The sequence below is a fragment of the Manis javanica genome, chromosome 5 (assembly GCF_040802235.1).
Source record: "Manis javanica isolate MJ-LG chromosome 5, MJ_LKY, whole genome shotgun sequence".
NCBI lineage: Eukaryota > Metazoa > Chordata > Mammalia > Pholidota > Manidae > Manis > Manis javanica.
This window is the reverse complement of record NC_133160.1, coordinates 3,041,020-3,066,383: the sequence shown is the minus strand read 5'-3', so window position 1 is coordinate 3,066,383 and position 25,364 is coordinate 3,041,020. Positions and strand designations below refer to the sequence as shown.

The window sequence follows — 25,364 nt, the reverse complement described above, 5'->3', positions numbered from 1 at the left end:
TGAATGTATTGTGAACCTGTCCCACCTTCCCTTGCTCCTGTCCTGGCCTCACTGGCCTTATCAGAAACCAGAGGCATAGTTTCCTCCTCTGATGTACCAGCATGAACCTGGGCAAGTTAATTCAAGTCTGAGGGTGTGTTGGGTGGAGTGGGCAGCAGCAATTGGACTGTGGGTAGTAATTCAGTGTTTGTGAAAGCAGCTTTATACAGATTCTGGGGGATCAAGACAAACAGAGAGTGTGAAGCAATAAGAATCAGATGTTTTCTGCAATCCACATTCCCCACCCTGGACTGGGCGGAGCGGGAGGCTCAGGAGACTCTCGGTTACCTGACAGATCGGTTATGTAGAAACTATTCATTTCCTCTCCTTTCCTCCGCGGGGCAGGTTGCCTTGAAACCCTCTCTGTTCTCCAGAATTAAAATGGGCACTGGTTCTGCTGGGGGGCTGTTCCGTCCCCAGCAGTTCTCCCTGCAATCCCCACACTCTAGCTTTGGTATCCTGACACGAAGCAAAGCACCCTTGTCACTCTTCTGCAGGTTTATACGTCTTTGTCCCCTATTCAATGACAGCCACGGAAGGGGGTCCCTCATTTCTAGTCCTGGGAGTCCAGAAGCCTTAGCTTTGGGCGGCTGCGGGCTTGCCAGACCAGGGAGGGGAATCAGAGTGGGCAGGGAGCCAACCAGTTTTGCTTCATTGCTGTTTTTAATTGGGGAGATTCTGAATCAAGTTGCCTTCAACTCACCTGGTCAACTCACTTAATCCCTACACTCAGCAGAGGTGGGGGAGTGCAGAGGTGAGGGTGGAGAGGTCAGAGGCAAGGCAGAGCCCCCAGCTGGGGCAGAGCAGGCTGTGCTGTCGGAGCAGCCCTGGGAACCCAGCTAATGCCGCAACAGGATGAGATCTGCACTTTTTTTTTTAAAGAGCCCCAAGCTTCTGTGTGGAGAATAGATTTGGAAAGTGTATTGTGTCCTGGGGCTGTCATGAAAAAAGTACCAGAACGGAGTGGCTTCAAACAGCAGAAACCTACAGCATGGAGGCCGTAGTTAATAAGCCTGCAGTACACATTCGAAAGTTGGTAAAGGGGTAGATCTTAAAAGTTCTTATCACATGGAAAATTCTGTAACTATGTGTGATGATGGATGTTAACTGGTCTCGTTGTGGTGATTATTTCACACTGTGTACAAAGATCACTATGTTGTGCACCTGAAACTAACATACTTGTGTGTGTCATTTATACCTCCACAACACAATTCTCCTTGAATGAAAGTTTGCAATCAAAAGGGAAATACTTTCAGGAAAGAATTCTTTCCATACGGTCTTCTTAGTTCTTTAGATCTCTCTCTAGACACAGAGCCTTCATGTCTCAGATAATCTCCCCCAGCATGCCATGGCCACACAGCCAGGCCAGCCCGAACAATACATCCCGGTTACATGCCCCCACCTTGTAATAAAATGCAGGTCTGCCCGAGTCTGACAGAACAGTTAGGTGGACACTGCAGCCAGACACACCAGCTCCAGAAAGCTTTCTCCCTCATATTAAAGAAGCATTATGTAAATCTTTTGAATGGTATCCTCTTTGGACTAACTGCCTAAAATTGGCAGGGATGGGAAATATAATAAGTGCACTTAAAAAACCATTTCAGCAAGTATGGCTATTTCTAGTCTTCCTCCATCACCCAGACGAGCTATCTGAAGTTCATTTCCAAGGCACGCGTAAGAAGAAGAAATGGCACACACTCACACACATGATGTGAAAGCTCAGGCTTTTCTGTGCAAATCTCATTTTCAGCACTCCTGCCGTCTCTGACGTGACCAGTGGCTGTGCCGTTTATGGGCAATAAAATGAATTTACAGAGCTTTTCTGTCCATTGAAAGGGCCCTTATAGGTACCTTGTCTCATATCCTCACTTACAGAAGGGGAAGCTGAGGCCAGAGAGAAGATGAAACCTCAGGGTAGTCCCTGTGAATGTCCTGGGCAACCTGGAAATACACCTGTTTAAAAATGGAATGAATTTCTGCAATTTTTTTTGAAAAGCCTCAATTTTCTCCATTTTAAAACTACACACCTGGATAGGCCCCTAATTGAAAACTACCAGCATTAATCAAGAAGGTTTCATTGTCTGAACTAATCAATGTTTGAGATTTGGGAACTCAAAGAGTTTAGAAATTATTTTCTTTTAGGTAAATAGAAAAGTGGCAGGCAACAAATATTACTGTTGACATTAACTACTTTTGTGTAGTGCTGGTTTTGACATACATTCAGGGATTGTCTCTATTCCAGTTGCTTTACTGCACATGTGTGCTTTTTCTGAGAGGGGAGGTTGTTGAGATAGAAATCATAAATAAACAATTCTCAGTGTAAATTATTACACATATAAAGAGACTCTATTATTTTATTCATTGTTGTAAGATAAGGTCTAAAAATGGAAAAAATAAAAGAAAAATCAGAGAAAAAGCCCTCTTGAATCCCACCACCAATTAATATTTGGTGCTTTTTTACACGTGTACATATAAATACATCGGTGCTCACCGTAAGCATCCAGGTTGATTTCCCACTTGGTTACTTACCATAACACCAGCATTTGATGGCTTTAAGTGTCCCTGCTGGTGGCAATACTGTGTCAGAACTCGTTTGGTTAGTTCTGCTGGCTACAGAAGGGAAGTGCAATTATGAATTGAGATGTTAAGAACAAGTAATTATATTTATCAAACTTTGAATCACCAAAATTAAATTCAGTTTCTTTTCCCCCTTCCAATTCCAGAAGACTTGTGGTGACTTCAGGAAGCTTCTAACTGTTGCTAATAAGTATATTCCTGACTAATTAATGTCATTTTTATTTTTAAGGTCAACATCAGCAGCAGCTTCCAACAGGAACGTGATGATCTTAATCGTCCAAGGTGGGGGTTGAGGTCAGTTTCTTAAACCAAGTGAGACTACGTTTTTCTCAGAGACAGGGTTGCAATTTCGAGTTTTTAGTGCCCTGTCAATATTTGGTTGCAGAAAATAAATTAGTACCTAGATGTGGCCTTTTGGAATCTTGAGGGACTGCCAGAGAATTTCAGATGATGTTTTTATGTCTAATTAGTATATGAACCATCTGAGAGTATCAGAACTCAACCAGGCACAGCTAGCCTGCAGGTTCAGCCATATTATTTTCTTCTTCATGGAATTAAAATATATTAGACTGAATGTTCTCCAGGCGTGAGTGTCGGCCAGCTCGGGAAATGCAGTCAGGACCCACCACAATTGGGAGGTTTCATGCCATTCTGATTCCTTCCTTCCTGTTGTTCTTGTGATCAACTCACTTTCTAATTAAGCATTTTTTTCAGAATGTACATTTTCCTGGATAAAAATTAATGTGGCCAGAAGCCAGATTCACTTTTAATAAACAGATGATAACTAATATATATATATATAAAACACAAATGAGACCACTTTGATAAATCCTATGTGTATTCTCTTCCCTGATGTGGATAAAATGAGAGTTCCTGTGGCCAGGATTCTCACCTGGTTGTGGTTGACTAGCTCACTGCACACCTGTGGGCAATACATGGCTGTTGACTCTATAAAAAGAGCTCTGCCCAGTGCTCTGGGTGTGACACGGTGGCAGGGCTGCAAGGCTGCAGGAGAGCAGAGGCTGGAGTGGTGGCAGTGCCGAGGACAGAGGCCCAGAGGACAGCTATGTGGACAGAGGGGCCCAGAGGCAGAGACTGGCTTGCTGCATGCAGACTCACTCTGAGTGAATGGGATTTTAGTGACTGACCTGTCATTGTGAGAATAAAGTTGGGTATAACCCTTTCACCCCAAGAACCTTTTGCTGTCCATATCTTTGGTTACATTGACTCCATAGTGAACTTGCCTGGGGCTGAAACTCATTGGCAAGACACCTGACAATCTCTGAACCTAATGTCTGAGTCTAAGTCTCTGCTTTTCTGTTTCTGTTACAAGTCATAACAGAGACACAGAGCTGTCAGCACTGAATGGAAATTTTTCTCACCAGTGATTTCAGGAAGGCAGAGAGTTAGAGAGGGAGTAACTTTCTTAATCAACTCTGTTTGCATGTCTGCTACAGGGCAGGTGTTAGCTCATAATAAGCAATGATCTTTAAGCTCTGTCTGTATAGCCCCTAAAATTGTCTCATGAACTATGAAAAGTCATTGGGTGGCACATGCCCCACAGTTTAGAAATGACTGTACTTGTTAAGAAAACAGGCGCTTTTAATTTCTAAGCATCAGAGGCTGTTCTGAGGACGAGAGGTAATGTGAATCAAGTGCTAGCACAGGGTCGCTGGTCTCACTGCCATCTTCGTCACCATCACTGTCACCGTGATTTCCAGGGAGAGGCCGCCGGCCTCTACAGCGATCCAAGCAAGGAAGGGTTATCACCACCTTGGCACTGGAGGAGGACCCAGGACCTTTCCCCAAACCTGCTGGTGAGGTAAGCCACTCCTCGTGGGGGAGGACGCCCCTTCAGGCAGGAGGGCTGTCTGGGAAGGTCCGTGCTAGTGAGGCCAGGGAGTGAAGGGGAAGGAGGAACACCGGCCTGGCCCTGGAGCCCACTCCAGCGTTCCCTGACCAGGTGAGCCTGGGGAGGCACTTCTCGGGAGTGCACGCTGGGAAAACCAGACTCACACACGGCCGGAAGGGCTGGTGAGTTCCAGGCTGTGGGCTGGTGCACTTGGCTTGCGTGGAGTGTTTTTTAAAAAAGTCATTATTTAAAAATAAGAAGATTGTGGTTACCAGATGCTAGGGGGTAGGGTCAGTGGGAGATGGATGGGAAGAAGGGAGGGAGGGAGGGAGCAGGGGCTGGGAGGAGGGGGTCATGGTTATGGTTGTTCATTGGAGACAATTTCCGTTTTGCAAGATGAAAGAGCTCTGGAGATGAATGGTGGTGATTACACGACAATATGAATGCACCTAATACCACTGAACTGTACACATAAAAATAGCTAACTAATAAATTTTTATGTCATGTGTATTTTAGTTTAATAAAACAATAGGAAAAATAGGAAGATTATATTAAAAATTTTGCACTTCTAAAGGATTTTTCAAATGGTAAGATCTAAACACCTGGGACCCACATTTGCACTAGGCAACAATTAGATGGGGCTCGAGTTACCCAGAGTGCCACAGTCCTCACCACTCCCTGTGGCTTCCCTTGGCTGAGGTTGAGTGCTGGGTGGCACACTGGAGAAGCCACATGATGATGTTGGAATGTCAGGATTTTTGCACATGGCCCATGATGTTCATTTCTATTACCTTCCTTACCCAATGGGCCTTAGAATTATTTATTGAGTGATTAACTTTTGATATTCTATGATTTCTAGAAAAAAATTCATATTTTTGCAATGTTTATAAAAATATCATATGCCTTCTATTAAAAAAAGAATTACAGAAAGTTTTCAAGGCTCATTGGTTAAAAATCAATACTCCTAAGGGTTCAGGGGGACTCAGTGGGTTCATAGATGTAGCACATTCTTCCTGTATAAGTTGGGTGTCTTTTCAGTTTCCTCATCTGTACAGTGGAGTCAAAGATACATTATAGGGTTGTTTTTAAGATTCACCAGGTTAGGACAAGTAAGGCATAGAGAAAGTGGGCTGACTCTAAGCTCTTTCTAAATGTTAGCTCTATGATTATTACTCACCTCTCCCTGAACATATAATCAATATTGACAAATTGGTATGTATTCGCTCAGATATTTCCCTACAGATTTATTAATGTACATCTGTCTTAACAAAGTTGGATTATATGGTGAATATTGTGCAAATTGCCTTTCTCACTGCACAATATATCACCCTCTCTTTCTTTCTGGGAGAGTGCACATAAATCCTGAGGGCCTGGAGCCCTGTGATATGTCCTACTGCTATTACATGATTCTTTTCACGTGGATAGATATTTATGTCGTTTCTAATTTTTCACTCTTACAAACCAAAGTTTGGCCATGTTCCTTGTTCCTGCTCTTTGCATATCTTTGTATTTCTTCAGGATAAGTCATTGGGTATACAATGCTAAGTGTGGTCCCTTAAAAATGACTTTGAATCTGAGCCTCAATATTTGATATGCATAGTGGTTTATTCTTATCCTCTTTTTCTCCCTGTTTCTGTCCTTGCACCTGTTCAATAATATGCCTTATAACATGTCATTAATGTATTTTCAGTGGACCTGGTGAGGATGAATATCCAGAGATTGGTTTGTTTTCTATGGAAGGTGATAACAGTGGAAAAATACATGTTCACCATCCTGTTGATTGAGAGACACTAACATCTTTTATGGTACCTAAAATTTTATATGCTACACTTGCATTCATTGTAAAGATCTTGCAGGAATATTGTATTTGGCAAGCATTATTTAGGCTGACTGTGTGAGATGTGGAGAGATTGATGTATTATACACCGTGGCGAGCTTTGGATGTTTGCATAGGACAGAGACGTTCTGGACTTGACTTTGTGGTGGTTTTCCTTCTAGTGACCGATACCCTAACATGAGCAGGATATCTGGAAGCATCTGGGGGTAGAGCTACGGAATGTCTGTACAATGGGCTAGTGTGGTTTTGAATGAGTCACAGTTGAGTTCTATAGAAAGAAGCTGCAAACAGACCCCATGGTTGCCCAACAAGTGGTGAATGAGGAATTTCATAGCTGGTGACAGTGTCTGGTTGTACGTTGAGGTGTTCTTCATGATTTTATCACCCAACACCATGGTCTCTTATGAAACTGAAATTCAGGCTCAAAACCAGGAAAGGAAATTATAACGAAGAATGTCTGTGACTTACTTGGTGAATCATGTTACCAGGCCCACCACACGCAGGTTCTTAGGAAGTCAGCCTTTGTTCTGTTTTGACTTCTGCTGGAAACCGGGCTTGGTTCTCAGGCCTGCTTGGCTATCAAGGGGAAGACATTGCTTAACCCCTGAAAGAAGTAATTTAGGTAGGTTTTTTCCCATGACCTCAACATTTTATATAGATAATAAAATATCCACCCTGAGCCTATTGATAGGCTCTGAATCTCTAACTTTTAAACAGGCAGAAATTTTCTCAACACTTCAGAAGATATGCAAAGATACCTCTATGTCTTCACTATTCATACAAACCCTTGTCCTCCCCCAAAGAGTCTGCAGTCTGTTAAAAAGAGCAATAGAGTGCTCATAAGGGGGACCTGGATGGGGCTCCTGACCTACGGCGAGCGAGTGGGTCCCTGGGGGTCTTGTTCAGTGTGGACTCTTTCAGTGGGTCAGGGTGGAGCCTGAGGCTCTGCATCTGTAACAAGCTCCGGGCACTGTCGCTGCTGCTGCTGGTCCGTGGGCTCCACAGGTTGAGTAGAGGACCTAGGACACAACAGAATGGACGTGACCTGTGCAAGGAGGAACCAGAGCATCAGTGCTGTGGGGTGGGGGGTGGGGGGTTGTTGCTGGGTGTTTGCCTCGACACCTTTAGCCATGTATTACAGTTTGTCCCTAAGAGAGTTTTCTGAAACTTGAGTTTCAGGTGGGAAAGCTTGGCACGTCACAGATACATCCCAGCGACCATTGGAGCCCAAGGGGCAAACGTGGGTGCCGTGAACAGTGTTCCCAGGGGTTCTTACAAGGTTTCAAGGCTGTGCTTAGACCTGCCTGAGTTCAAACCCACCTGCGCTCCCCCCACGCCTCGTGGCAGTGTCTCTTCCGCACTGATTTCTGCTGTCATTCGCTAGTGGTCCTCTCAGGTGACTGAGGATGCCCACAGGGCAGGGGTTCTGAGGAGTGCCCGCAGGTCCTTCTCTCTCATTGCCCTGCTTGACTTTCTCCTTAGTACCTGCTCTTACCGGACCTCCGTCTCGTTCTCTGCTGATGGTCCATCTCCCTCACTGGAGTGTAAATTTGAAGAAGGGTGAGAGCCTGTCTTATTCATCGCTCTTACCCAAGAGTCAGGAGTGGGGTTGTGTGTATAGTAGGCTCTCAAATAATTATGTCAGATGGATGAATATGCACAGCGAAATATAGTCTCTGCCTTCTGGGTGTGGTGGGTTGGATTACATCTTGCAAGAAGTTGGATTCAAGCCCTAACCCGTGGTATCTGTGAGTGTGACCTTATTTGCAAATAGGGTCTTTGCAGATGTGATCAAATTAAGGTGAGGTCCTACTGGCTGAGGGTGGGTCCTAATCCAGCAACCGGCGTCCTTAGAAGAGGTCAGAAATTTGGACACAGAAGAAGCCACAGGTAAGGAGGCCAAAAAGCTGGAGGCAGAGATTGTGCAACATGTCTAGGAGCCAAGGACCAGCAAGGACGCTGGCAACGCCAGAGGGGCCCAGAACAGACCCTCCCTCAGGACCCCTAGAAGCAACCAGCCCTGCCCACACCCTGATTTTGCTTTGGCCTCCAGACCTGGGAGGGAACAGGCCTTAGGGTTGGGAGCCACCCCGTTTGTGGTGCTTTGTCACATCAGCCAGGGAAACAAGCACTTGGGCTTACAAACTCATTGGGAAGGTAGGAGGCAGGCTTCTGGAAACCAGGAGGATTAGCAGCCATGGAGGTGGGACAAGCAAAGCATGACGGGAAACGCTGCTCAAACCGTGTTCCAGCTGGCCAGCTGCTTCTGCAGCAGAACGCTTGCTACTGGTTTTTAGCTGTCCATAAAGACGGGTGTATTAAAAATTAAACTGGATTTTGTAGAGATGAGACATTCTAGTAACACTGCTTTTCTCTTGAGGATAATGAAGGAGTCATAAAAACAGGAAACCATTTGAAAACTTGTGTTGGGGAGGTGGCAGTAGTGGTGGGGGTTAATCCACAAACTTACACGAAAGCAGGAATACCTGTTGAGATGCTGTGAGATTGACGGCACAGTTGGACAGGGAAGAAAAGTCTGACTTTTTTCTGGGTAGGAATCTGATCTCTTTATGTCAAAATAGGCTCAATTTCATAGGTACAAACACACTCAAGACAATCATCTTGAGCTTTATATTCCTTGAAATAATTACTGACTGTCGATCATTATCCCAATGTAGTTCTCCCTGTCTACCATAACCTACGCGTGTAGGTGGTCCTGTATCGTGGGTTTGGTATTTAAGAAGTTTCCATGTGCTCATCTGTGTGGTAGATCTTGCACATGCCACTTCAAACAGCCATATGCCGACCCATCATGTCAATGTACTATGGAGTGTTCACCCAAGGATATAAATCTTAAGACTGTAACAAAAACCTGACAACCCTTCCCAAATGCAGAAAATATCTGTGACATTTCCTTTCTCCATTGTGATTTGGAGTCCCCAGCATCTTGCCAAAGAATAAACAGCACTTATGCCTCTTAGGCGTCAAGTCTGAGATGAAGCTTTTAGGATAATAAATGGAAGATACAATAATAAACATAAAACAAACATGTGGTTCTTGCTTTTAAGTGGAAAGATTACAGTTGGCCCCGTTTTAATGCTGGAAGTCAGTATGATTAAGGAGCAAAGACTTGCCAGCACGGTCATAAATGATGGAACAGCCTGCAGGAGTGGTGTGTGAGAAAGCCAGTTGGCCTGCACAAAAATATTAATATGAACGTTGGAGTCCCTGAAGGACGCTAGTTCAGTGCTCGCGTAGGGAGAGGGGAGAGGGCCGAACCAGAGTAGACTTGGAGCCCAGGCTGCCATTTGGGACACAAGTGGAACCACCAGGTGGATGCATGGGTGAGCAGCAGGTCTATAGGGCATGCGCCCAAGGGGGTGAGCGCAATGAGGTGGAGGAGGAGAGAGGTCCCTGAGGCCCCGTCTGGTGCAGCTGCCCGCCCAGGCCTCCGTGTAGCCAGCGGGGCGGGTGTGAGGAACTGGTGGATGGGAGTCAGGTCTGCTTCTGTCTGGACGTGAGTCCATCTGCTCTGCCTCCAAACCGAGAGCTGGAAGTCATGGAGCCTTTCAGGGCAGCAGCACAAGGGGGCCTCCAGCAGGGGAGGCGGGTTGACCTGCACGGAGCTGAGAGCCAGCACCCCTTCCTGCCCTCACTCTGAGGCTTGGCCCTCCTGCCTCCCCGTGATCCCTGCCTCACCATCCTTTCAGCCTTCAACAAATAAAAATCACTGTTTATCCTACAGCAGGAGAGGTTCAGTAGCAAGTCAGATTAGACTTACTTTTAAAAATATATATATGGTTACCACATTTTATTTTATAAGTAGGGACTTCTGTTATATTAATAGACTTTAGTCTTTAGAGGCATTTTAGGTTTGGGGAAAAATAGAGTGGAAAGTCCCGAGTGCCTACACACGTCTCACGTTCCCACTTATCCCCAGTGTCCCCACTGCTGCCATCTGGGATCAGCGCGCCGCTTTCATGACTCATGGTCCATGGATGGGCCCGTGTGCTGCGCCGTCACTGCCCAGGGCCCAAGGCACTTGGTGTTGCATATTCTATGGGTTTAGACAAATCTATGGGACACATATCCACCCTCCCGGTAACACACAGAGTATTTCCACTGCCTGAAAGTCCTGTGTTTCACCTGTTCCTCCCTCCTTCCCCCAAGTTCTAGGCAACCACTGATGCTTTTGCTGTCTCCCTGGTTTTCCTTTTTCAAAGATGTCGTAGAGCCGGTAGTGTACAGCACACAGCCTGTTCAGATGGGCTTTGTTCCCTTTCATATGCACTGAGGTTACCTCCAGGCCTTTAACCTTTGAATAATATTCCACTTAGAATACCAAGGATGTACCATGGCTTGTTTATCCATCACCTACTGGAGGACAGCCAGGTGGCATCCAAGACTTGATGATTATGGATAAAGCTGCTTTAAACATCAGTGTGTAGGTTTTTATATAGCCAGTGTTCAGCTCCTTTGGGTAAATACCTAGGAGCTTGATTGCTGGATCACGTGGTACAAAGATGTTTACTTTTGTTACTTTTCCATGACCTTATATTTAAGGCAGGTCTGTTATAAGCAGCACATAGTTGCATTTGTCTAATTTTGTTTTTCAATTGGTATATTTAGCATTTTATGTTTAATATAGAAACTGAATATTTGTGCTCAGTCTATCATCTTACCATTTGGTTTCTCTTTGCTCAGCTTTTAGGCTGGTTCTCCCATTTTTTCTCATATTCTTTTGAGTTAATTCTTTTTACTCTTCCGTTTTTCTTTCTCTGTTACTTATACATGCTTTTACTATTCATTTAATGATTACTATAGACATTCCAACATCCATTCTTCACTTACTAGATTGAACGTCAAGTATTTTTATAATTACTTGGACAACACAACGATCTCGGAATGCTTAACTGCGTTTACTGCTTCCACATGTTGTGTGTATTTTATTTTTTCAATTTAAAAATTTACACAGTAAAATGCATACTTTCAATGTTCAGTTGTGACAAGTGCGGCCTTGTGCTCCCACCACCCATCAAGATGCACAACTACCCCTAGTATTTCTTTATGCATCTCCTTTCTGATCAAACCCTTCCCTACCCCTAAGTCCCTGGGCACCCCTAATATGTTTTCTGTCCCCACCTTTTAACCTTGTTTAAATGTCATATAAATGGAATCACACAGAAGGTCACCTTTTAAGTCTGGATTTTTTCCAGTTGGTACGATGTGTCTGATATTCATCTGTGTTGTTACATGAACACTCTGATCCTTGTAATCGCTGAGTAGTTCTCCTTGCTATGGAAGTTTGACAATTTATGGACTCACCACTTGAAGGACACGAGTTCTTTCCAGTTTTTGGCAATCAGATAAAGCTGATGTTAGCACATGGGATTTTAGGTGGACATATTTTTCTTTTGAGTAAATACCTAGGACTGGGTTTGTTGGAGCACATGGTAAGCATATATTTAATTTTATAAGAAACTCCTAAACTGCTTTTCAGAAGGGCTGAACTATTTTGCATGCCCACGAGCGATATGTATCTCATGGGGGTTTTAATTTGGATTTTCCTAAGGACAAATGATGAGCTATAGGCCATCTGTGTATCTTCTTTGGGGAAGTTTCTGTTCAAATTCTTTGCCTATTTTCAGCATTTGAAAGCTAATTTTACCAAGGTCACAGAAAATAAAGTTAATATATAAAAGTCAATTGTGTTTCAGTTATGCATAATTGGAAATGAAACATTTAAAAACAGTACCATATACAATTTCACCAAAACAAATGAAGTGCTTGGGTATAAATCTAAAATATGTACAGGATCTGTTTACAAAACCTTTAAAACAAAAAAGCGCTGATGAAAGAAATCAAAGACCTAATTGAGTGAAAAGATATACCAAGTTTATGGATTGAAAGATTGAATATTAAGGTGACGATTCTTCCCAGATTTATCTATACATTTAGTGCAAGTCTAATAAAACAAACAGAATAATTTTTTTTATAGGTATGAACAAGCTGATCTCAAATATACATGGGAAGGCGAACCAGCTCTTGCCTTCACTGACTTTATTGTTTTGCCATTTTCAATTTGATTGATATGTGCTTTTATCTTTATTATTTCCTTCTTTTTGTTTGAGTTTAATTTACTTTTTTTTTTTTTTTTTTAGTTTCTTAAGAAACTAGAGAGAAGCTTCAATTACTAATTTGAGATCTTTTGAAAGGAACGAGTTTTCTAAGGCACATTTAACAAGAGCTGACTTCTTCTTCAAGTACAGGAGCAGGAGCCGTGGGTACTCCAGCACCGACCTTACTTGGGTCACTGTGAGAGTTAACTTTAATATTCACTTTCCCCAGAATGCCTAAGTGTCTGCTGTCTGCAGTGTTTGAGCAATATTTATTAGTGTATTTATTTCTCATGACAACACTGATATGATATAGAAACTGAGGCTCATAAGTAGCGTGTCTATGTTTACCCATGGAGAAGCTGGGATTTAAAACTAATCATAACTAATGATGTATTTTTTTTCAAGTCTGTGCGTTGAATTTGTTCTGCAAATGTTTACTGAGCACCGTGCTCCATCCCTGGAGCCACAGGGCGAACAGGGACGTGTGATTCTTGCCCTCAGGGTCTCTCAGTCTAGTGGCCACACTGTCACCGAGACGGCTGTTGGCTGAATGCCATCCGGTGAATGGCTGTGCAGCACTAACACAGTTTTCTGCTTCCTAGGTCTGTTTCAGTGTTGTGAATCGCTTTACAGGAAAAGTCATGGACAAATCCATGGACAAATCAAGTTCGGGTCAGCGATGTGAATGGTCACGCACCCCAGTTCGCGGAGAAGGAATTCAGCGTGAATGTGCGAGAGAGGCACGCGGAAGGTGGGTGCGGCCGCCGCAGGCTTCCTCCCTCTCGGGGCGTAGGCTTTCCTGCTCCCATACTGGGGGGCGCCTGATCCCAGCTGTCTTTGGGCAACGCTTTGCTGTTCACATGCCAGAGGTCCAGGCCCTGGGTTAGAGCAGATGCCTTGAGGCCTGCTGGCCCCCTTTTGTTGTGGCAAAAAGGTGACGTGGGAATGGCGTCTGCTGGGAGAGGTGATAGGAAAACCAGTCTGAAATAAAACCAAGGGGCAGGAGGGAACAGGCAGCTGAGTGTCTGCTGATTTGTCACCTGTGAAATGGCAACAAGGTGACACTAAGTTTCTGAGCTACAGATTCTCTGAGTCTTTAAATCCAAGCCCTTCTTACTAGAATGTGCACGTATTTTTAACAATAAGCATTATTTATTTCACAAAATAGTCTTAGAAGATTTGGAAAATACCAAGAAATTAAAAGACTGAAATAGAATGCATCTTTAATACTACCAATTAGAGAAAGTACCATTAACATTTTAGTTTATATTCTTTCAATGTTTCTTTGCATTTCTGTGTGTGTATATGTATATATATATGTGAATACATTTATAGATTTTTATATATAATTATAGATGTATGTTTGTATTATCTACATAATTTTTAATCTTTAGCATAGTATAAAATGTGTGTGTATATATTAAGTAGTTACAAATATATGGGTATGCTTTTTATATATTTCTGAATTTTCTTTTAAAAAGTGCAATTTTACTGTCTGTAACCTCACAGTATTTTCCTACAGCATCTTATTGTGCAACATTTTATTTTATGGATGTGCCTTAAGGAATAGAAGTAATCTGTTGGTGAACATTCATGTTTGTTGCCACTTTTTGTTATTTTCATAAAATATGCTTCAATGAACCTACTGAGCTAACTCTGTGTAGCCTTCAAGCATTATTTGCTTGGGGTAAATTCAGAGTAGTAGAACGGCTGGTTCAAACCGCACACACAATTTAAGCGTCCCAATTTACTTACCTACCTGCAACATTTTTGAGTCCTCATGTACGGCTCACCTTGGATTGCTAAGTGCTTGAATATTTTGATAGGTTTCTTGACCACTTCTGTTTCCTTGATCATTGCCTCTTCCCATCTTTGTCCATGTCTGTCAGTGTCCTGATCATTTTTCTTCTTGGCTTTAACCTCCTCATTCTATATGAAGACCATCTGCCTTGCCATATATATATATGTATCAAATATGTTCTCTCACCTTTCCATTTCCCTTTTAAATTTGTCTGTAGTGTTTTGCCACCCATGTAAAAATCTATGTTCCCTATCAAGTTTGTCCTCTGAATTTTCTGCATTTACAATCGTAATTAGAAAGTTCTTCTTGACTGTGTGACTAAATTTTGCTTATTTTGTCTGGTATGTCTATAGCTTGATTTTATATTTAAATATCGAATCCACTCTAGTAAATGCCCCAGTGCCATTTAGCAAAGACTCATCCTGCTACTGGTTTGACAGGCCCCGCTTGCCAATGGTTTATAAACAATTCTTTCCAGGTCAACCTGTTTCTCAGATGCTAACAACTGATTTGGATCAAGAAGATACGCCAAATTCTCCAGTCCTTTATTTCCTTGTTTCTCAAATGCTGTCACTGAAAGAAAGTGGGTTCCAGATCGACCATATTAGTGGAGAAATACAACTCTCATGTGTGTAGATTATGAGGTCATGTGGGTTTTATGATCTTTGAGCCCCGACTTAGATTATACATTCTCAGTGGGAAACCCTCTGTGGCTAGACTTGCTACTGAAATTGCTAACATGGAATGTTTCTTTATTAATATTTCATTCAACTATTTTATTTTTTTCAATTAAAATGAAATTAATTTTGTTACTATTTCCCTTACTTGAAGGGCTTGACTTTCCTTTTCCTGCCTCCGTAACCTGCTCCTCAGTTCACACTACTAATTGGAGCAAGGGATTTTGGAGAACCACCATTGTCATCTGCAGCCACCGTGCATGTTAACGTGCAAGATGGCAGCATCTGTTTGCCCACACTCACCCAGGAGAACGCAAAGCGCCCGGGCGCTCTGGAGTTCTGAGCCCTGTCGCCAACGGCCTCGAGTCCTCAGCTCAGTTTCACTGAGGGAATCCCCAAATAGGTCATAATACATATAACTCTCCACAGTAGCTCAAGTTAGAATCAAGTGTCAACCACAGCCACACGGAGTCATTGAAGTTTAGTCACGTGAGCTTCCATCTTTCACCACTCGGTGCATTTTACACACTTCTGAGCTCGGGAATTTTACACACTACTGTTTTTAAGTGTTGGAACTAGGCTGGTTTCTGTTTCACAGACGAGGACATGGAGGCACAGGGGAGGGAGAGAGTCCATGCCCACTTCACTTCAGGGCTTCTCAGTTTCCACCCTGTTGACCTTTGGGATGGAAATTTCTTTGCCGCAGGGTTGCGGGAGGCTGTTCAGGGTGTTGGGGGTGTTTGGTAGCAGCCCTGATCTCTACCCACTAGATGCCAGAAGCATCCCTCCAGCTGCAGGGACCCTTGTTTGCACACCTTGCTGAGTGTCGCCCGGGATTGGGTGCCCAAGTGAGAAGTGTAGGCTGAGCTTCTCATACGAGGCTCAGAGCTCTGGGGTCAAAAGGGGAGTCACCTGATTTGTATGTAGGGGCTGCACATAGGAGCTCACATGCTACAGGGTTCCTAAGTTTGGAGAAAGGGTTGAAACCCACTGTTCCAGTCCAGTGAGGGAACAGGGCACCACACAGGATATGCAAGATCGCTAAAACAGAACACAAGAACCACTCAGTCTTCCATATGGATGTTTTTAACAGAAAATATCCACTGTATCTTAAAGGTATCTGTCTTTCTCCCGACCTCTCTCAGTGAGATCTTTCCCGATGACTGCGTTAAATCCCCAGCTTACCGTTCCCGTTGTCACACACCCTCATCAGCTCCCTGGGAATGGGATTTTTGCTGTCTTATTCACAGCACCTAAACAGGATCTGGTACATAGGAGAAGCATTTGTTGAATAAATAAATGCTACAACAATTACTTTTAAAAGTGTCACTAAAATATTTTTAATTGCATAAACCAAAGCTGAGATGTTTTCAAATTAAAACACCTCACTAAACAGCATAGAATAACTGAAAATAGTGTTTATTAACTTTGAATCTTGTTTCAAAATCCTTCTTTGGCTTGGCAGAAAGCTGTGTTCTTTAAAAGGAAGGCTGGAAAGAAATAAACCCTGTTTTTTGATGTGCTCATCAGAGAGAAAGTATCTTGTCACCAAAAGTATCGAATACCAAGCTATTTTAAAGATCTATATATGTTAGAGAGATGATCATCTTAATCTAAGTAACCGTAAGAGTCCTGTTTTAGGAAAAGAGCTAGGTTTTTTAGGCAGCATAAACTAGGGATGTGTATTATTATTTTAAACATTTTTAGAAAAATAGTGCCTTGAGTCAGATTTAAGAGTGCATTAGAGTTATGCGGCTGCAGACACCAAGCCACAGGGGGAAGGAAGATGTTTGTTACCCTTTTCTGCTGTTTCAGCCTTTTCTGCTGTTTCAGGCAGCGTTTTAAATCCCATGAGGTCAGCGATGGTGGCAAGAGAAATATCCAGGTCGTTGTTCTGAGGGATGCATCTTCTTGTTCACTTTGTTTTTCAGTTGTGTTTCTTTGTCTCCAGGACATGCAAATGATGACTGCCTCCGCAGTATGAGATTCAGATCTCTGAGGGCTGAGCCAGCCAGGGTGTGCTGCCTCTCCCGGTCCAACGTGGTGATTCACCATTCACATCAGCTTGGAGAGTAAAATTCAAAATACTGAGTGGCAATGAAGAGGGACATTTTGACATTTTGACTGACCGTGAGGCCAGTGAAGGGATCGTAAATGTTATCAAGGTAAAACCATAACAGAATGCATACCAGCCAGGTGGGCCCGGGTGCCCAGGCTCCTTCCTGTGGAGTGTCTGACGAAGACACTAGCTCGCTTGGAAGCCCCCATGTGTGGAGCACACGGCCTGCACCATGGCCCTAGTGGGGAGGGCAGGGCTACGGCATGGCCTCTGCCTCAGTTCCTCCTTCTACCCAAATAATATCAATATTAAATATTTTTTTTATAAGACTTTAAGTACTTCAACATTTAATATATTTTTTTCATTATAGACAAAATTTAACAGACTTAAATAGGCCCTAAGATGTTTGCTTTTTTTGGATGTGATAAAATAATTTAAAATATTTTCTCTACCCCTGAGTTCATTTGTTTTCCTTCTGAGTTTAAAAAGAAATTAGAACATTTGCCAGGCCTCTAAAAGTACTGTGAGCCCCTGGTACCCTGCCTGCTGTTCCTAATGGAGAGTTGGCACTGCTGGTAAGTATTATTGTCTCATTTTATTGATAAGGAAACCAGAGCTCAGAGAGGCTGAGTTGTTTTCATTAAGTCACACAGCTAGAGCAGGGGTTCTGACCAGCATATTCTGACTCCCGTGCTTCAGGTGTTAGCTGCTCTCTGTCAGGATGACCAGTGCCCCTGGGGCAGTACAGGTGCGTCAACCTGGGGATCAGATTCAAAGGCAGGCCTGAGGTGGGCACTGAGTCTCCACCTGTCAGTGTACCAGGTCCCCAGGTGATGCCGGCCATGCTGCGAATAGCAGGGCTCTGTGGAGAGCCTACACCAGACGGCTGGGGTTGAATTGTCCAAATATTCCTAGCTTTCCCATCCTTTTAAGTTGCCAAGCACTTTGTACCCTGGATACCTACGATCATTAGGCTCTCTATTTCCCGAAGCTCCCCTGGTTTTGGCAGCAGTCGCCCCACTGGTGTCCCATCAGGTCATGGCATCTGTTGCATTCTTCATTACCCGCTGAAGGGCACTGGCTCTTTCCAACCAGGAGAGGGAATGAAAAAAAAGAGAGAGAACTCTATAAATGACTTGGAAAAGGGCTGATGACTGTCCTCTGATCATTATCAAAGACAACGTAAATAATGAATGAGGTGGAAAGCCACAGGCTCCGGTTCGGGAGAGTGACTGGCAATGAAATCCTCTGTCTGGGGCTCCAGCCTTTGGATCATGAAGCTCCCCCAGGGCAGAGCCGTGCCACTGCCTGGAGAACGAGGAGCCGCTCTTCTCCGGTGAGGGGGCTGAGCTGCAGGTTCCAGGGAGGGCAGTGGCGGGTGCCGCCGTGAGTGTGCGCGTGACAGATGCCAATGCCCCACCAGCCTTCCTTCATCGTCGGTGAAGTTGATGGCACTGGGCCTGGAATTCAGTCGGGAATTTTTAATGCTACGGATCCAGACAGAAGTGCCGGCCAGCTCAGGTGAGAGGAAGGGAAGAGGCGGTTCAAGCGGAATCAGTCACATGCCTAAGAGGGCGCCTGTGGAAACGGAGCTCCTGCCACGTGCTCATGGGCTGACCTGTCTCAGACATGAAAGTATAAGAAGCCACGTGGAGAACGCACCCCCCGCATCCCCTGGGCCCAGCTCGGTGCCTTCCTCCGGCTGTGCGTCCTGTGTCCCCACCAGGTGGAACTCACTGGCTCATTTCCTTTCGCACTTGGCATATATCTTTTTTGCAGTTTTTTTCTTACATAAAAATAATTTGTGAGCTGTAATTCCCACTTTACCAAAGGTTCTAAATTGGCAGCCCTCTGACTTCTGGGTAACAGAAGTTTCTGGTTTTTTTAAATTGTGGTAAAATATACATAACATGAAGCTTGCCATTTTGACCATGTTTAAGAGCACAGTTCAGTGACAGGAAGTGCATGAAGAACATTCATATTGTTGAGCGACCATCACCTCCATCCACCTCAGAACTGCTCATCTTGTAAAACAGAAACTGTCCCCATTAAATAGTGACTCCCCACCCCTCTTCCCCCAGCCCCTGGCACCCATCGGGCTGTTTCCTATCTCTATGAATCTGATTCCTCTAGGGACCTCAGGCAAGTGGGTCTGTATGGTATTTGTTCTTTCTGTGACCGGCTCCATGTTCGTCTGTGTTGAGGCATACTGCAGAATTTCCTTCCTTTGTAAGGCTGAGTGATATATTCTGCTGTATGCATAGACTACGTTTCATTCATCTGTTGATGAGTACTTGGGTTGCTCAGTCTTTCACTTTAAAAAAGAAAGTTTCATAATCCCCAGGAAGATGGCAGAGTGGGAGGCACCGGGACTATGTCTGCACACTCAGACAACTGCTCTGGCAGAAGCTGTCTCCTCTGGAACTCTGCAGTCTGTTGAAGCCTTGCAACATCCAGAAGAAAGTCTTGGGCAGTGAAGTTTGGTTAATTTTGGTTGATTTCAGCTCTGAGATTCAGCTCTCAGTATTAGCTGTCCGTCTCCACCCAGCTGCATGGCAGGCAGCCTGCAACTGCTCTGGAGCAGCCTGCCCACAGCTTGTGCCAGCCAGGGTGGGCAAAAGGGCCCTGCCCTCCCAATATCAGGGTTCTGTGCTCTAATTGCTGCTCTGATCACAGAGGTGCAAAGAGGCAGGTAGCCATTACTGTTGCATCTCCCACATTTTTGCAAGTCTCCCCCCCTCCTGATGTGACTTCAGAGGATTTAAAGGGCAAGCACGTCCCCCTCTTTCATTTTTCACCTTTTCCTTGTTCAGGAGCAAGAAATTAAAGAGTGGGCTGTTAAAAACAACTGCGTATATAGATATAGGGAAAATCAGAAAGTGGTCATGTATGTTCGAGAAAGGCTCAAAAAGGACCTACCAAGACATTAAATTTACACCCCAGGCTGAGCTGCAGCACCAGAGAAAGCCTACGATAATCAAAAAACAAAAAGATAAACAAAACAGTAAGAAAAACCTCCAGAAAACCTTGGGGGAAAGGGAAAAATCTGATTTTCAGAGTTACTACATTTTCAGATCCACATCTAGTGTTCAAGTGTTCAGCATCAAAATCATAAGGCACACAAACAACAGGCAAAGTATGGCCTATTTAAAGGAAACGAGAACCCTTGTGCACTGTTGGTGGGAATGTAAAATGGTACGGCTGCTGTGGAAAGCAGTATGGAGGGTCCTCAAAAGATTAAAAATAGAATTAGCATGTGATCCAGCAATTCCACCCAAAAGAATTGAAAGCGGGGTCTCAAAGAGCTATTTGCTATACCCATGTCCATAGCTGCATTATTCCCAAATAGCTGAAATGTGGAAGCAAGTCATGTGTCCCTTGATGGATAAAATGTTAAGCAGAATGTGGTCTATGCATCCATTGGAATAGTGTTCAGCCTTAGGAGGGAAGGAAATTCTACAGTCTGCGTCAGTACGGCTGGCCCTTGAGGACGTTATGCTAAGTGAAATAGGCCAGTCACAGAAAGGCAAATACTGTGATTCCATTTAGGATGCCCCACGTCACTTGTGATAGGAATTATGTCTGCCATTCTATGTTTTGATTTGTCTTCTGGTATAACTTTTTAATTTAAAAAATTTCATGTTTCCTTTCTACAAGATATAAAGAGCTTCACGATCCAGCAAATGGGGTCAATGTAGATGAAGGCTCAGGGACGGTTGCCACCAGGAAATGGACTGACCGAGAATCCCCTTATGTAAATGATAATTTTTACATAATCATTGTTCATGCTACTGATGATGGTAAGTGTTTACCTAAAATTGGGGTGAAAACACACTGTTTTCTTATTTCCTTTCTTCTTAACATTGGTGAGCTTTTCAGCACAACTGGAGAAAATATAAAATAAGCCTTTTGATCACTGTGTGTCCATGCTGGCAATTACTTTTTATGAAATGGCAAACGAGGGGCCACCGCCACGGAAAGAGGAGCAGTGTCCATTCAGAAGAGATAACGAAACATAGGAAGCCACAGTCAAGCCCCACGTCCTGTTCCTCTGCTCATGAGATGCTCTTCAGCTCTTTGCCAAAGGCACTGGGGTAAGATAAATATTAGCTCAGCTTCCCTGCACTTTGAATGGCTTATAAGTTCAGGCAGATAGGACTGTGTGGGATACATTTGTCATAAACCAGTACAGGTGGGTTTATGAGCATGTTTCAACCTTTTTCTCTATAATGTCCCAAGGCTGAACTTTTAAACCTGCCAAAATATAAAACTGAATAAATAAAAACTTTCAGGTAATTTTAAAAGTTGTATTTAAGAAAACCTGTGAGTTAAAACTCAGGTTCTGAGAGTTACATAGGTGTATATCCCACTTGCATAATTAATTAGAAGAACACTGGTTACGAAGGTACTATATCTGTGTTCCTAATCAATCTTGAGTAAGAACAAGGAAAATGGGGTTCATCACCCAAGCACTTGAGGAAACAATGTAGTGGGACCCTGGGTACCCATTTCCCAGTGTCCCCCAGTGGTTAACACCTCGCAAAACCATGGTCCACTATCCTGACTAGGACACTGACATGGGCACAGTCAGCATGCCAATCATTTCCATCACTGACCACATTCCCCTTTGGCCTCACCCAATTCTTAACACCAGGCATAATTGACATTTGAGTTTATTTGATGATTCTACATTCTGCTGGTTCCACAAATGATTTGAGAGGGCGAGATGTTTAACTTAGCCTACCCTGGTATTCCGGATTTTCAAGAAAGCAGAAAAATACATCAGTCACCTACAGTAAGGCTTATTCATTGAAAGGGACACAGTTTCAGTATTTCAGTGAACCAGTTCTTTTCCTCTGAAGTTGAGCGTGCTCATTTTCCAGGGGTCATGCATGGAGCGGGCTATTTAGTTGATAAGCAACCCCTCCTGCAATTCCCCTCTCACAAGGCCTCCCCCTGCAGACTGGGCTGGGGACCCTGATGCTTTTCCTGCCAGACATCAATGACAACGCCCCAGCTCTCTATTCTGGGTCTCGGTACCTGGAGGTCTGTGAGTCTGCAGTGAGTCTGCAGGAGCCCCTTCTCATCACTGCGGAGGATGGTGACCTGGAGCCCTATTTGGACCTGTTTACATTTGAACTGGCCAATACCTGGGGAAATGTGGAAGACACATGGAAACTGGGGGAACATCGGGGTGAGTGTTTGTATTGGCCGGATAAAGCACTGAAGATGAGAAAAGCCTGACTCAAACAAGCTTAGGCAAAAAGGAAACTGACTGGCTTACATGACTGGCAAGGAGACCAGGTAAGCCTGTGTCCCAGCATGGCTGGGTCCAGGTGTTCAAAGGACATCCTGGAAGCTGCCTGTCCACATGGTGGCTCTGCTTTTCTCTGGATTCCTCCGTTTTCAGGCATGCTCTCCTCCGGAGGTGGCGGGTGGCTGCCGGGGTCCCTGGGACCCCCCAGGAAGAAGGTTTACATCACTGAGCGGCTTGGGTCACTTGCTCTGCCTGTTATGTGGGTGGGAGGTGGGAGGACAGATATGCTGATTGGCTGGTTCTGAGCCCACAGCTGGACCTGGCTGGCGTCTGGGTTCAGCCTCTCCTGCTCCACATGGACTGAGAGTTCAGGAAGTGCGGGCTCTCCCCAGGGGAAATGCCAGGAGGAACTGCTGGCGTCCACTCTCAACGTCCCCTGTGCTTCTGCCAGTGGGTCTGCAGAAGGCGGCATGTTTCTCAGTCCAGACCCAGGGCGTGTAGGAAAGCCCTGAATCTTGCTCCAGAAGGACCCTGGCCTCTGCCCTGGCTGCTGGGAGGTGATTTCTAGGCCCTTGCGGTGTCCTGCCTGACAGGACTGTCTTCTTTATCTGGGGGTCTTGTGCTAATCAGATGGGAACAACATGAGTTCGGGTGGGGGCTTTGGGTCTTGTGGGTATTGGTCCATCTGTGGAGGGCTAGATACTGCGGTCAGCCATGGGGTGGCTGGGTTTACACGCCCCAGCCCGGATGAGCGGCTCAGCTGGGCTTCCCCGGTGGCCTATTCCGTGCATGTTGTGGCTCCTCAGTGCCGGGGAGTAACACCATCCTGACTCCAGGAGACGGAAGAACTGGAAGCCTGTGTTTGGCACTTCCCTGGACTCTGCCCTGTGTGTTTGTCCCCCTGGCTGCTGATTTTAACCATGCTGTAATAAACCATGACCGGCTCATGGGACCTACGGGTCTTTCTAGAGAATGATCAGACCTGCGTGTGGTCCTGAGACCTGCTGAAACCTGCAGCTGGTGCCCGAGGTGACGGTGGTCTCGGCGACTGCTCCCTTGATGTTGCCGTTGGCTGTCTTTCATGCAGAGCCTTGCACGTGGTAGGCGTTTAGTGAGCACCTGCTGGGTGACGGGCAGGTGCATGAGGCAACACACGCTCCTTTCCCCTTGCAGGCCAGTCAGTTGAACTTTTCATGCTGAGGAGCCTCCCACAAGGTAATTCCATCAGAGGCAGACAGGGCCTTTCCCAGAAGCAGACTGTCCACGCGAGGGTCTGTTCTGTCCCGGGTGCAGCACTCATGGTCCTGGCTGGTCAGTGGGCTGTGGGGCTCTCCCGGGGGTGTGGCTCAGGCAATAAGCCAGGGTGCAGAGTACTCGGGGGCAGGGAGCAGGTGATGGCAGGGGCCTGTGGTACACCTTGAGAATGACCCCTCGGCGTCTCAGACTCCCCAACCCAGGTTAAAGGTCACCCATCTGGGCTGCCTGTCTGGCAAAAGCAGGTTCTGCTCAATGCAGCAACTTACGACAAGGGGTCCAAGATGAAGGCTGTTTAGTTGAGTTGAGAAGGGTGACCCAATGTTTGTGACAGTGTGGGGGTAGCCACACACAGGTGTCTAGCCTCCAGGGCTTGGCGGAGGCCAATCAGGGAGCCAGGTTTTCAAATAAATGATGCATTACTGGTCGCATGGTAGTGACCCATCAGTTCAACAAACAATCACCTAGCACGTCTTTGTGTCCATGCTGTGCTGGATTCTGTGCTATGACGATGACTGAGACAGTTGGACCAGGTCAGCGCTCAGCTGGGTTGTGAGCTAACAACACGATCCTGCCGAAACCTCCAATGCAGAGGGCTTTGCTCAACTCATTTCCCCCTTTGCCCTGTCGTAGCAGTGCTGCTCTTCCGGCTGGGATGCATTTTTGTGTCTGCAGCCAAGAGGCACAGATGCTCTGCCTGGCTGAGGAAGGCCAGCAGGCCCTGGTCACGTACAGTGACGAGAGCAAGGCCATTGCAGGCCAGGCAGCATGGCCACATGTGGCGGGTCTCAGGATGATGACGACAGTGGTGTTTGCACATCCCGTTTTCACTCCTTGGTCCCCAGTCTTGTCTTCACCCTCATGCATATTAGAGCAGCAAATGGGGAAACACTTCCTTCAAAAATTGTCCAACTCACCTAAATTGATACATTGTTTTATGTCAGTGGTTCTCAACTAGGGAAGATTGTGCACACTGCCCCTGTGTGCTGAGGGTGTTTGGTGATGTCTGGAGATGATTTTGATGGGGTGGAGTGGGGAGATGAGCTTTTGGCATCTGGTGGGTGGAGGCCAGGCTGCTGCTAGACATGCCGCGGTGCACGGGAGGGCACCCGCCCTGCAGAGTATCTGCCCTGAGAGTCTACAGGGCTGAGGTCGGGAATCTGTGCTCAGGGGAGAAGTGACTTTAACTAGGTGGCGTTCTCCAAGTGGGACCTGTGTTAGACTCACTAATTAAATGAGTCCAGGCTGGTTTCTTGGCCGTGGCCTGGGGGAGAGGGTCAGTCCCTCCATCCTCCCGTGGCCAAGGCTGAGCAGAGAGTCCCCGCCCTGCAGGGACAGGAGCTGGCCTGTGCATCTGTTCCACTTCTTAGCACCCCCCGCCATCAAGCTCCCTGTTTAACCCCACAGCCTCATCTGAGATGTGGGGTGATAGAAACCTTACAGACTGGCTGTGGGCCAGGGCAGAAGCTGCCCACCCATGTATGTGCCTCACATTCCCCCAACCCGGGGTGACCAGCCAGCAGCTGCCGGCTCTTCAGACCTGCTGCGCTGACACTGGCCCCGACCCGCTGTCATCCTGGTGGTGGCCCGGGCTGGCACTCGCCAGGCAACAAGATGGAAGCACTGTGGCTCTCCTGTCTGTCTGCTCAAGCTAGGGGCTGGCGATCTCCAAATGAAAGCCAGAGGCGGGTCAGAAGGAAATGCCACCCCACACACAGAGGTCACCCTTGTCATTGTCTTAGTCCTCTGCCTTCAGCTTTCTCCTGGGACACAGCTGTGCCCCCTAATGTGGTGCCTCTGGGAAGAGTCCACTTCCCTTTGGCTCTGTGCTCGAGTAAGTAGTTAATGACACCCGGTGGCCCGAGAAGCTGGAGGTCGCCAGAGGCGGCTGG

The 25,364-nt window shown here is 45.6% G+C and overlaps 1 protein-coding gene across 1 annotated transcript in view; it reads left to right on the top strand.

The window, feature by feature from the left end:
• Positions 1 to 2,824: 2,824 nt before the first annotated feature.
• The window catches only part of CDH26 (cadherin 26), a gene marked incomplete at its 5' end in the record, with an annotated part of 31,475 nt that continues 8,935 nt past the window's right edge, over positions 2,825 to 25,364 (top strand). The window contains 15 exon segments of the mRNA XM_073238044.1: positions 2,825 to 2,891; positions 4,338 to 4,438; positions 6,114 to 6,151; positions 6,153 to 6,273; positions 13,027 to 13,080; positions 13,082 to 13,175; positions 14,704 to 14,853; positions 15,094 to 15,215; positions 16,882 to 17,067; positions 18,226 to 18,262; positions 18,265 to 18,385; positions 18,387 to 18,482; positions 20,619 to 20,761; positions 21,910 to 22,155; positions 23,392 to 23,628. Coding sequence (XP_073094145.1) covers positions 2,825 to 2,891; positions 4,338 to 4,438; positions 6,114 to 6,151; positions 6,153 to 6,273; positions 13,027 to 13,080; positions 13,082 to 13,175; positions 14,704 to 14,853; positions 15,094 to 15,215; positions 16,882 to 17,067; positions 18,226 to 18,262; positions 18,265 to 18,385; positions 18,387 to 18,482; positions 20,619 to 20,761; positions 21,910 to 22,155; positions 23,392 to 23,628 — 1,813 coding nt within the window.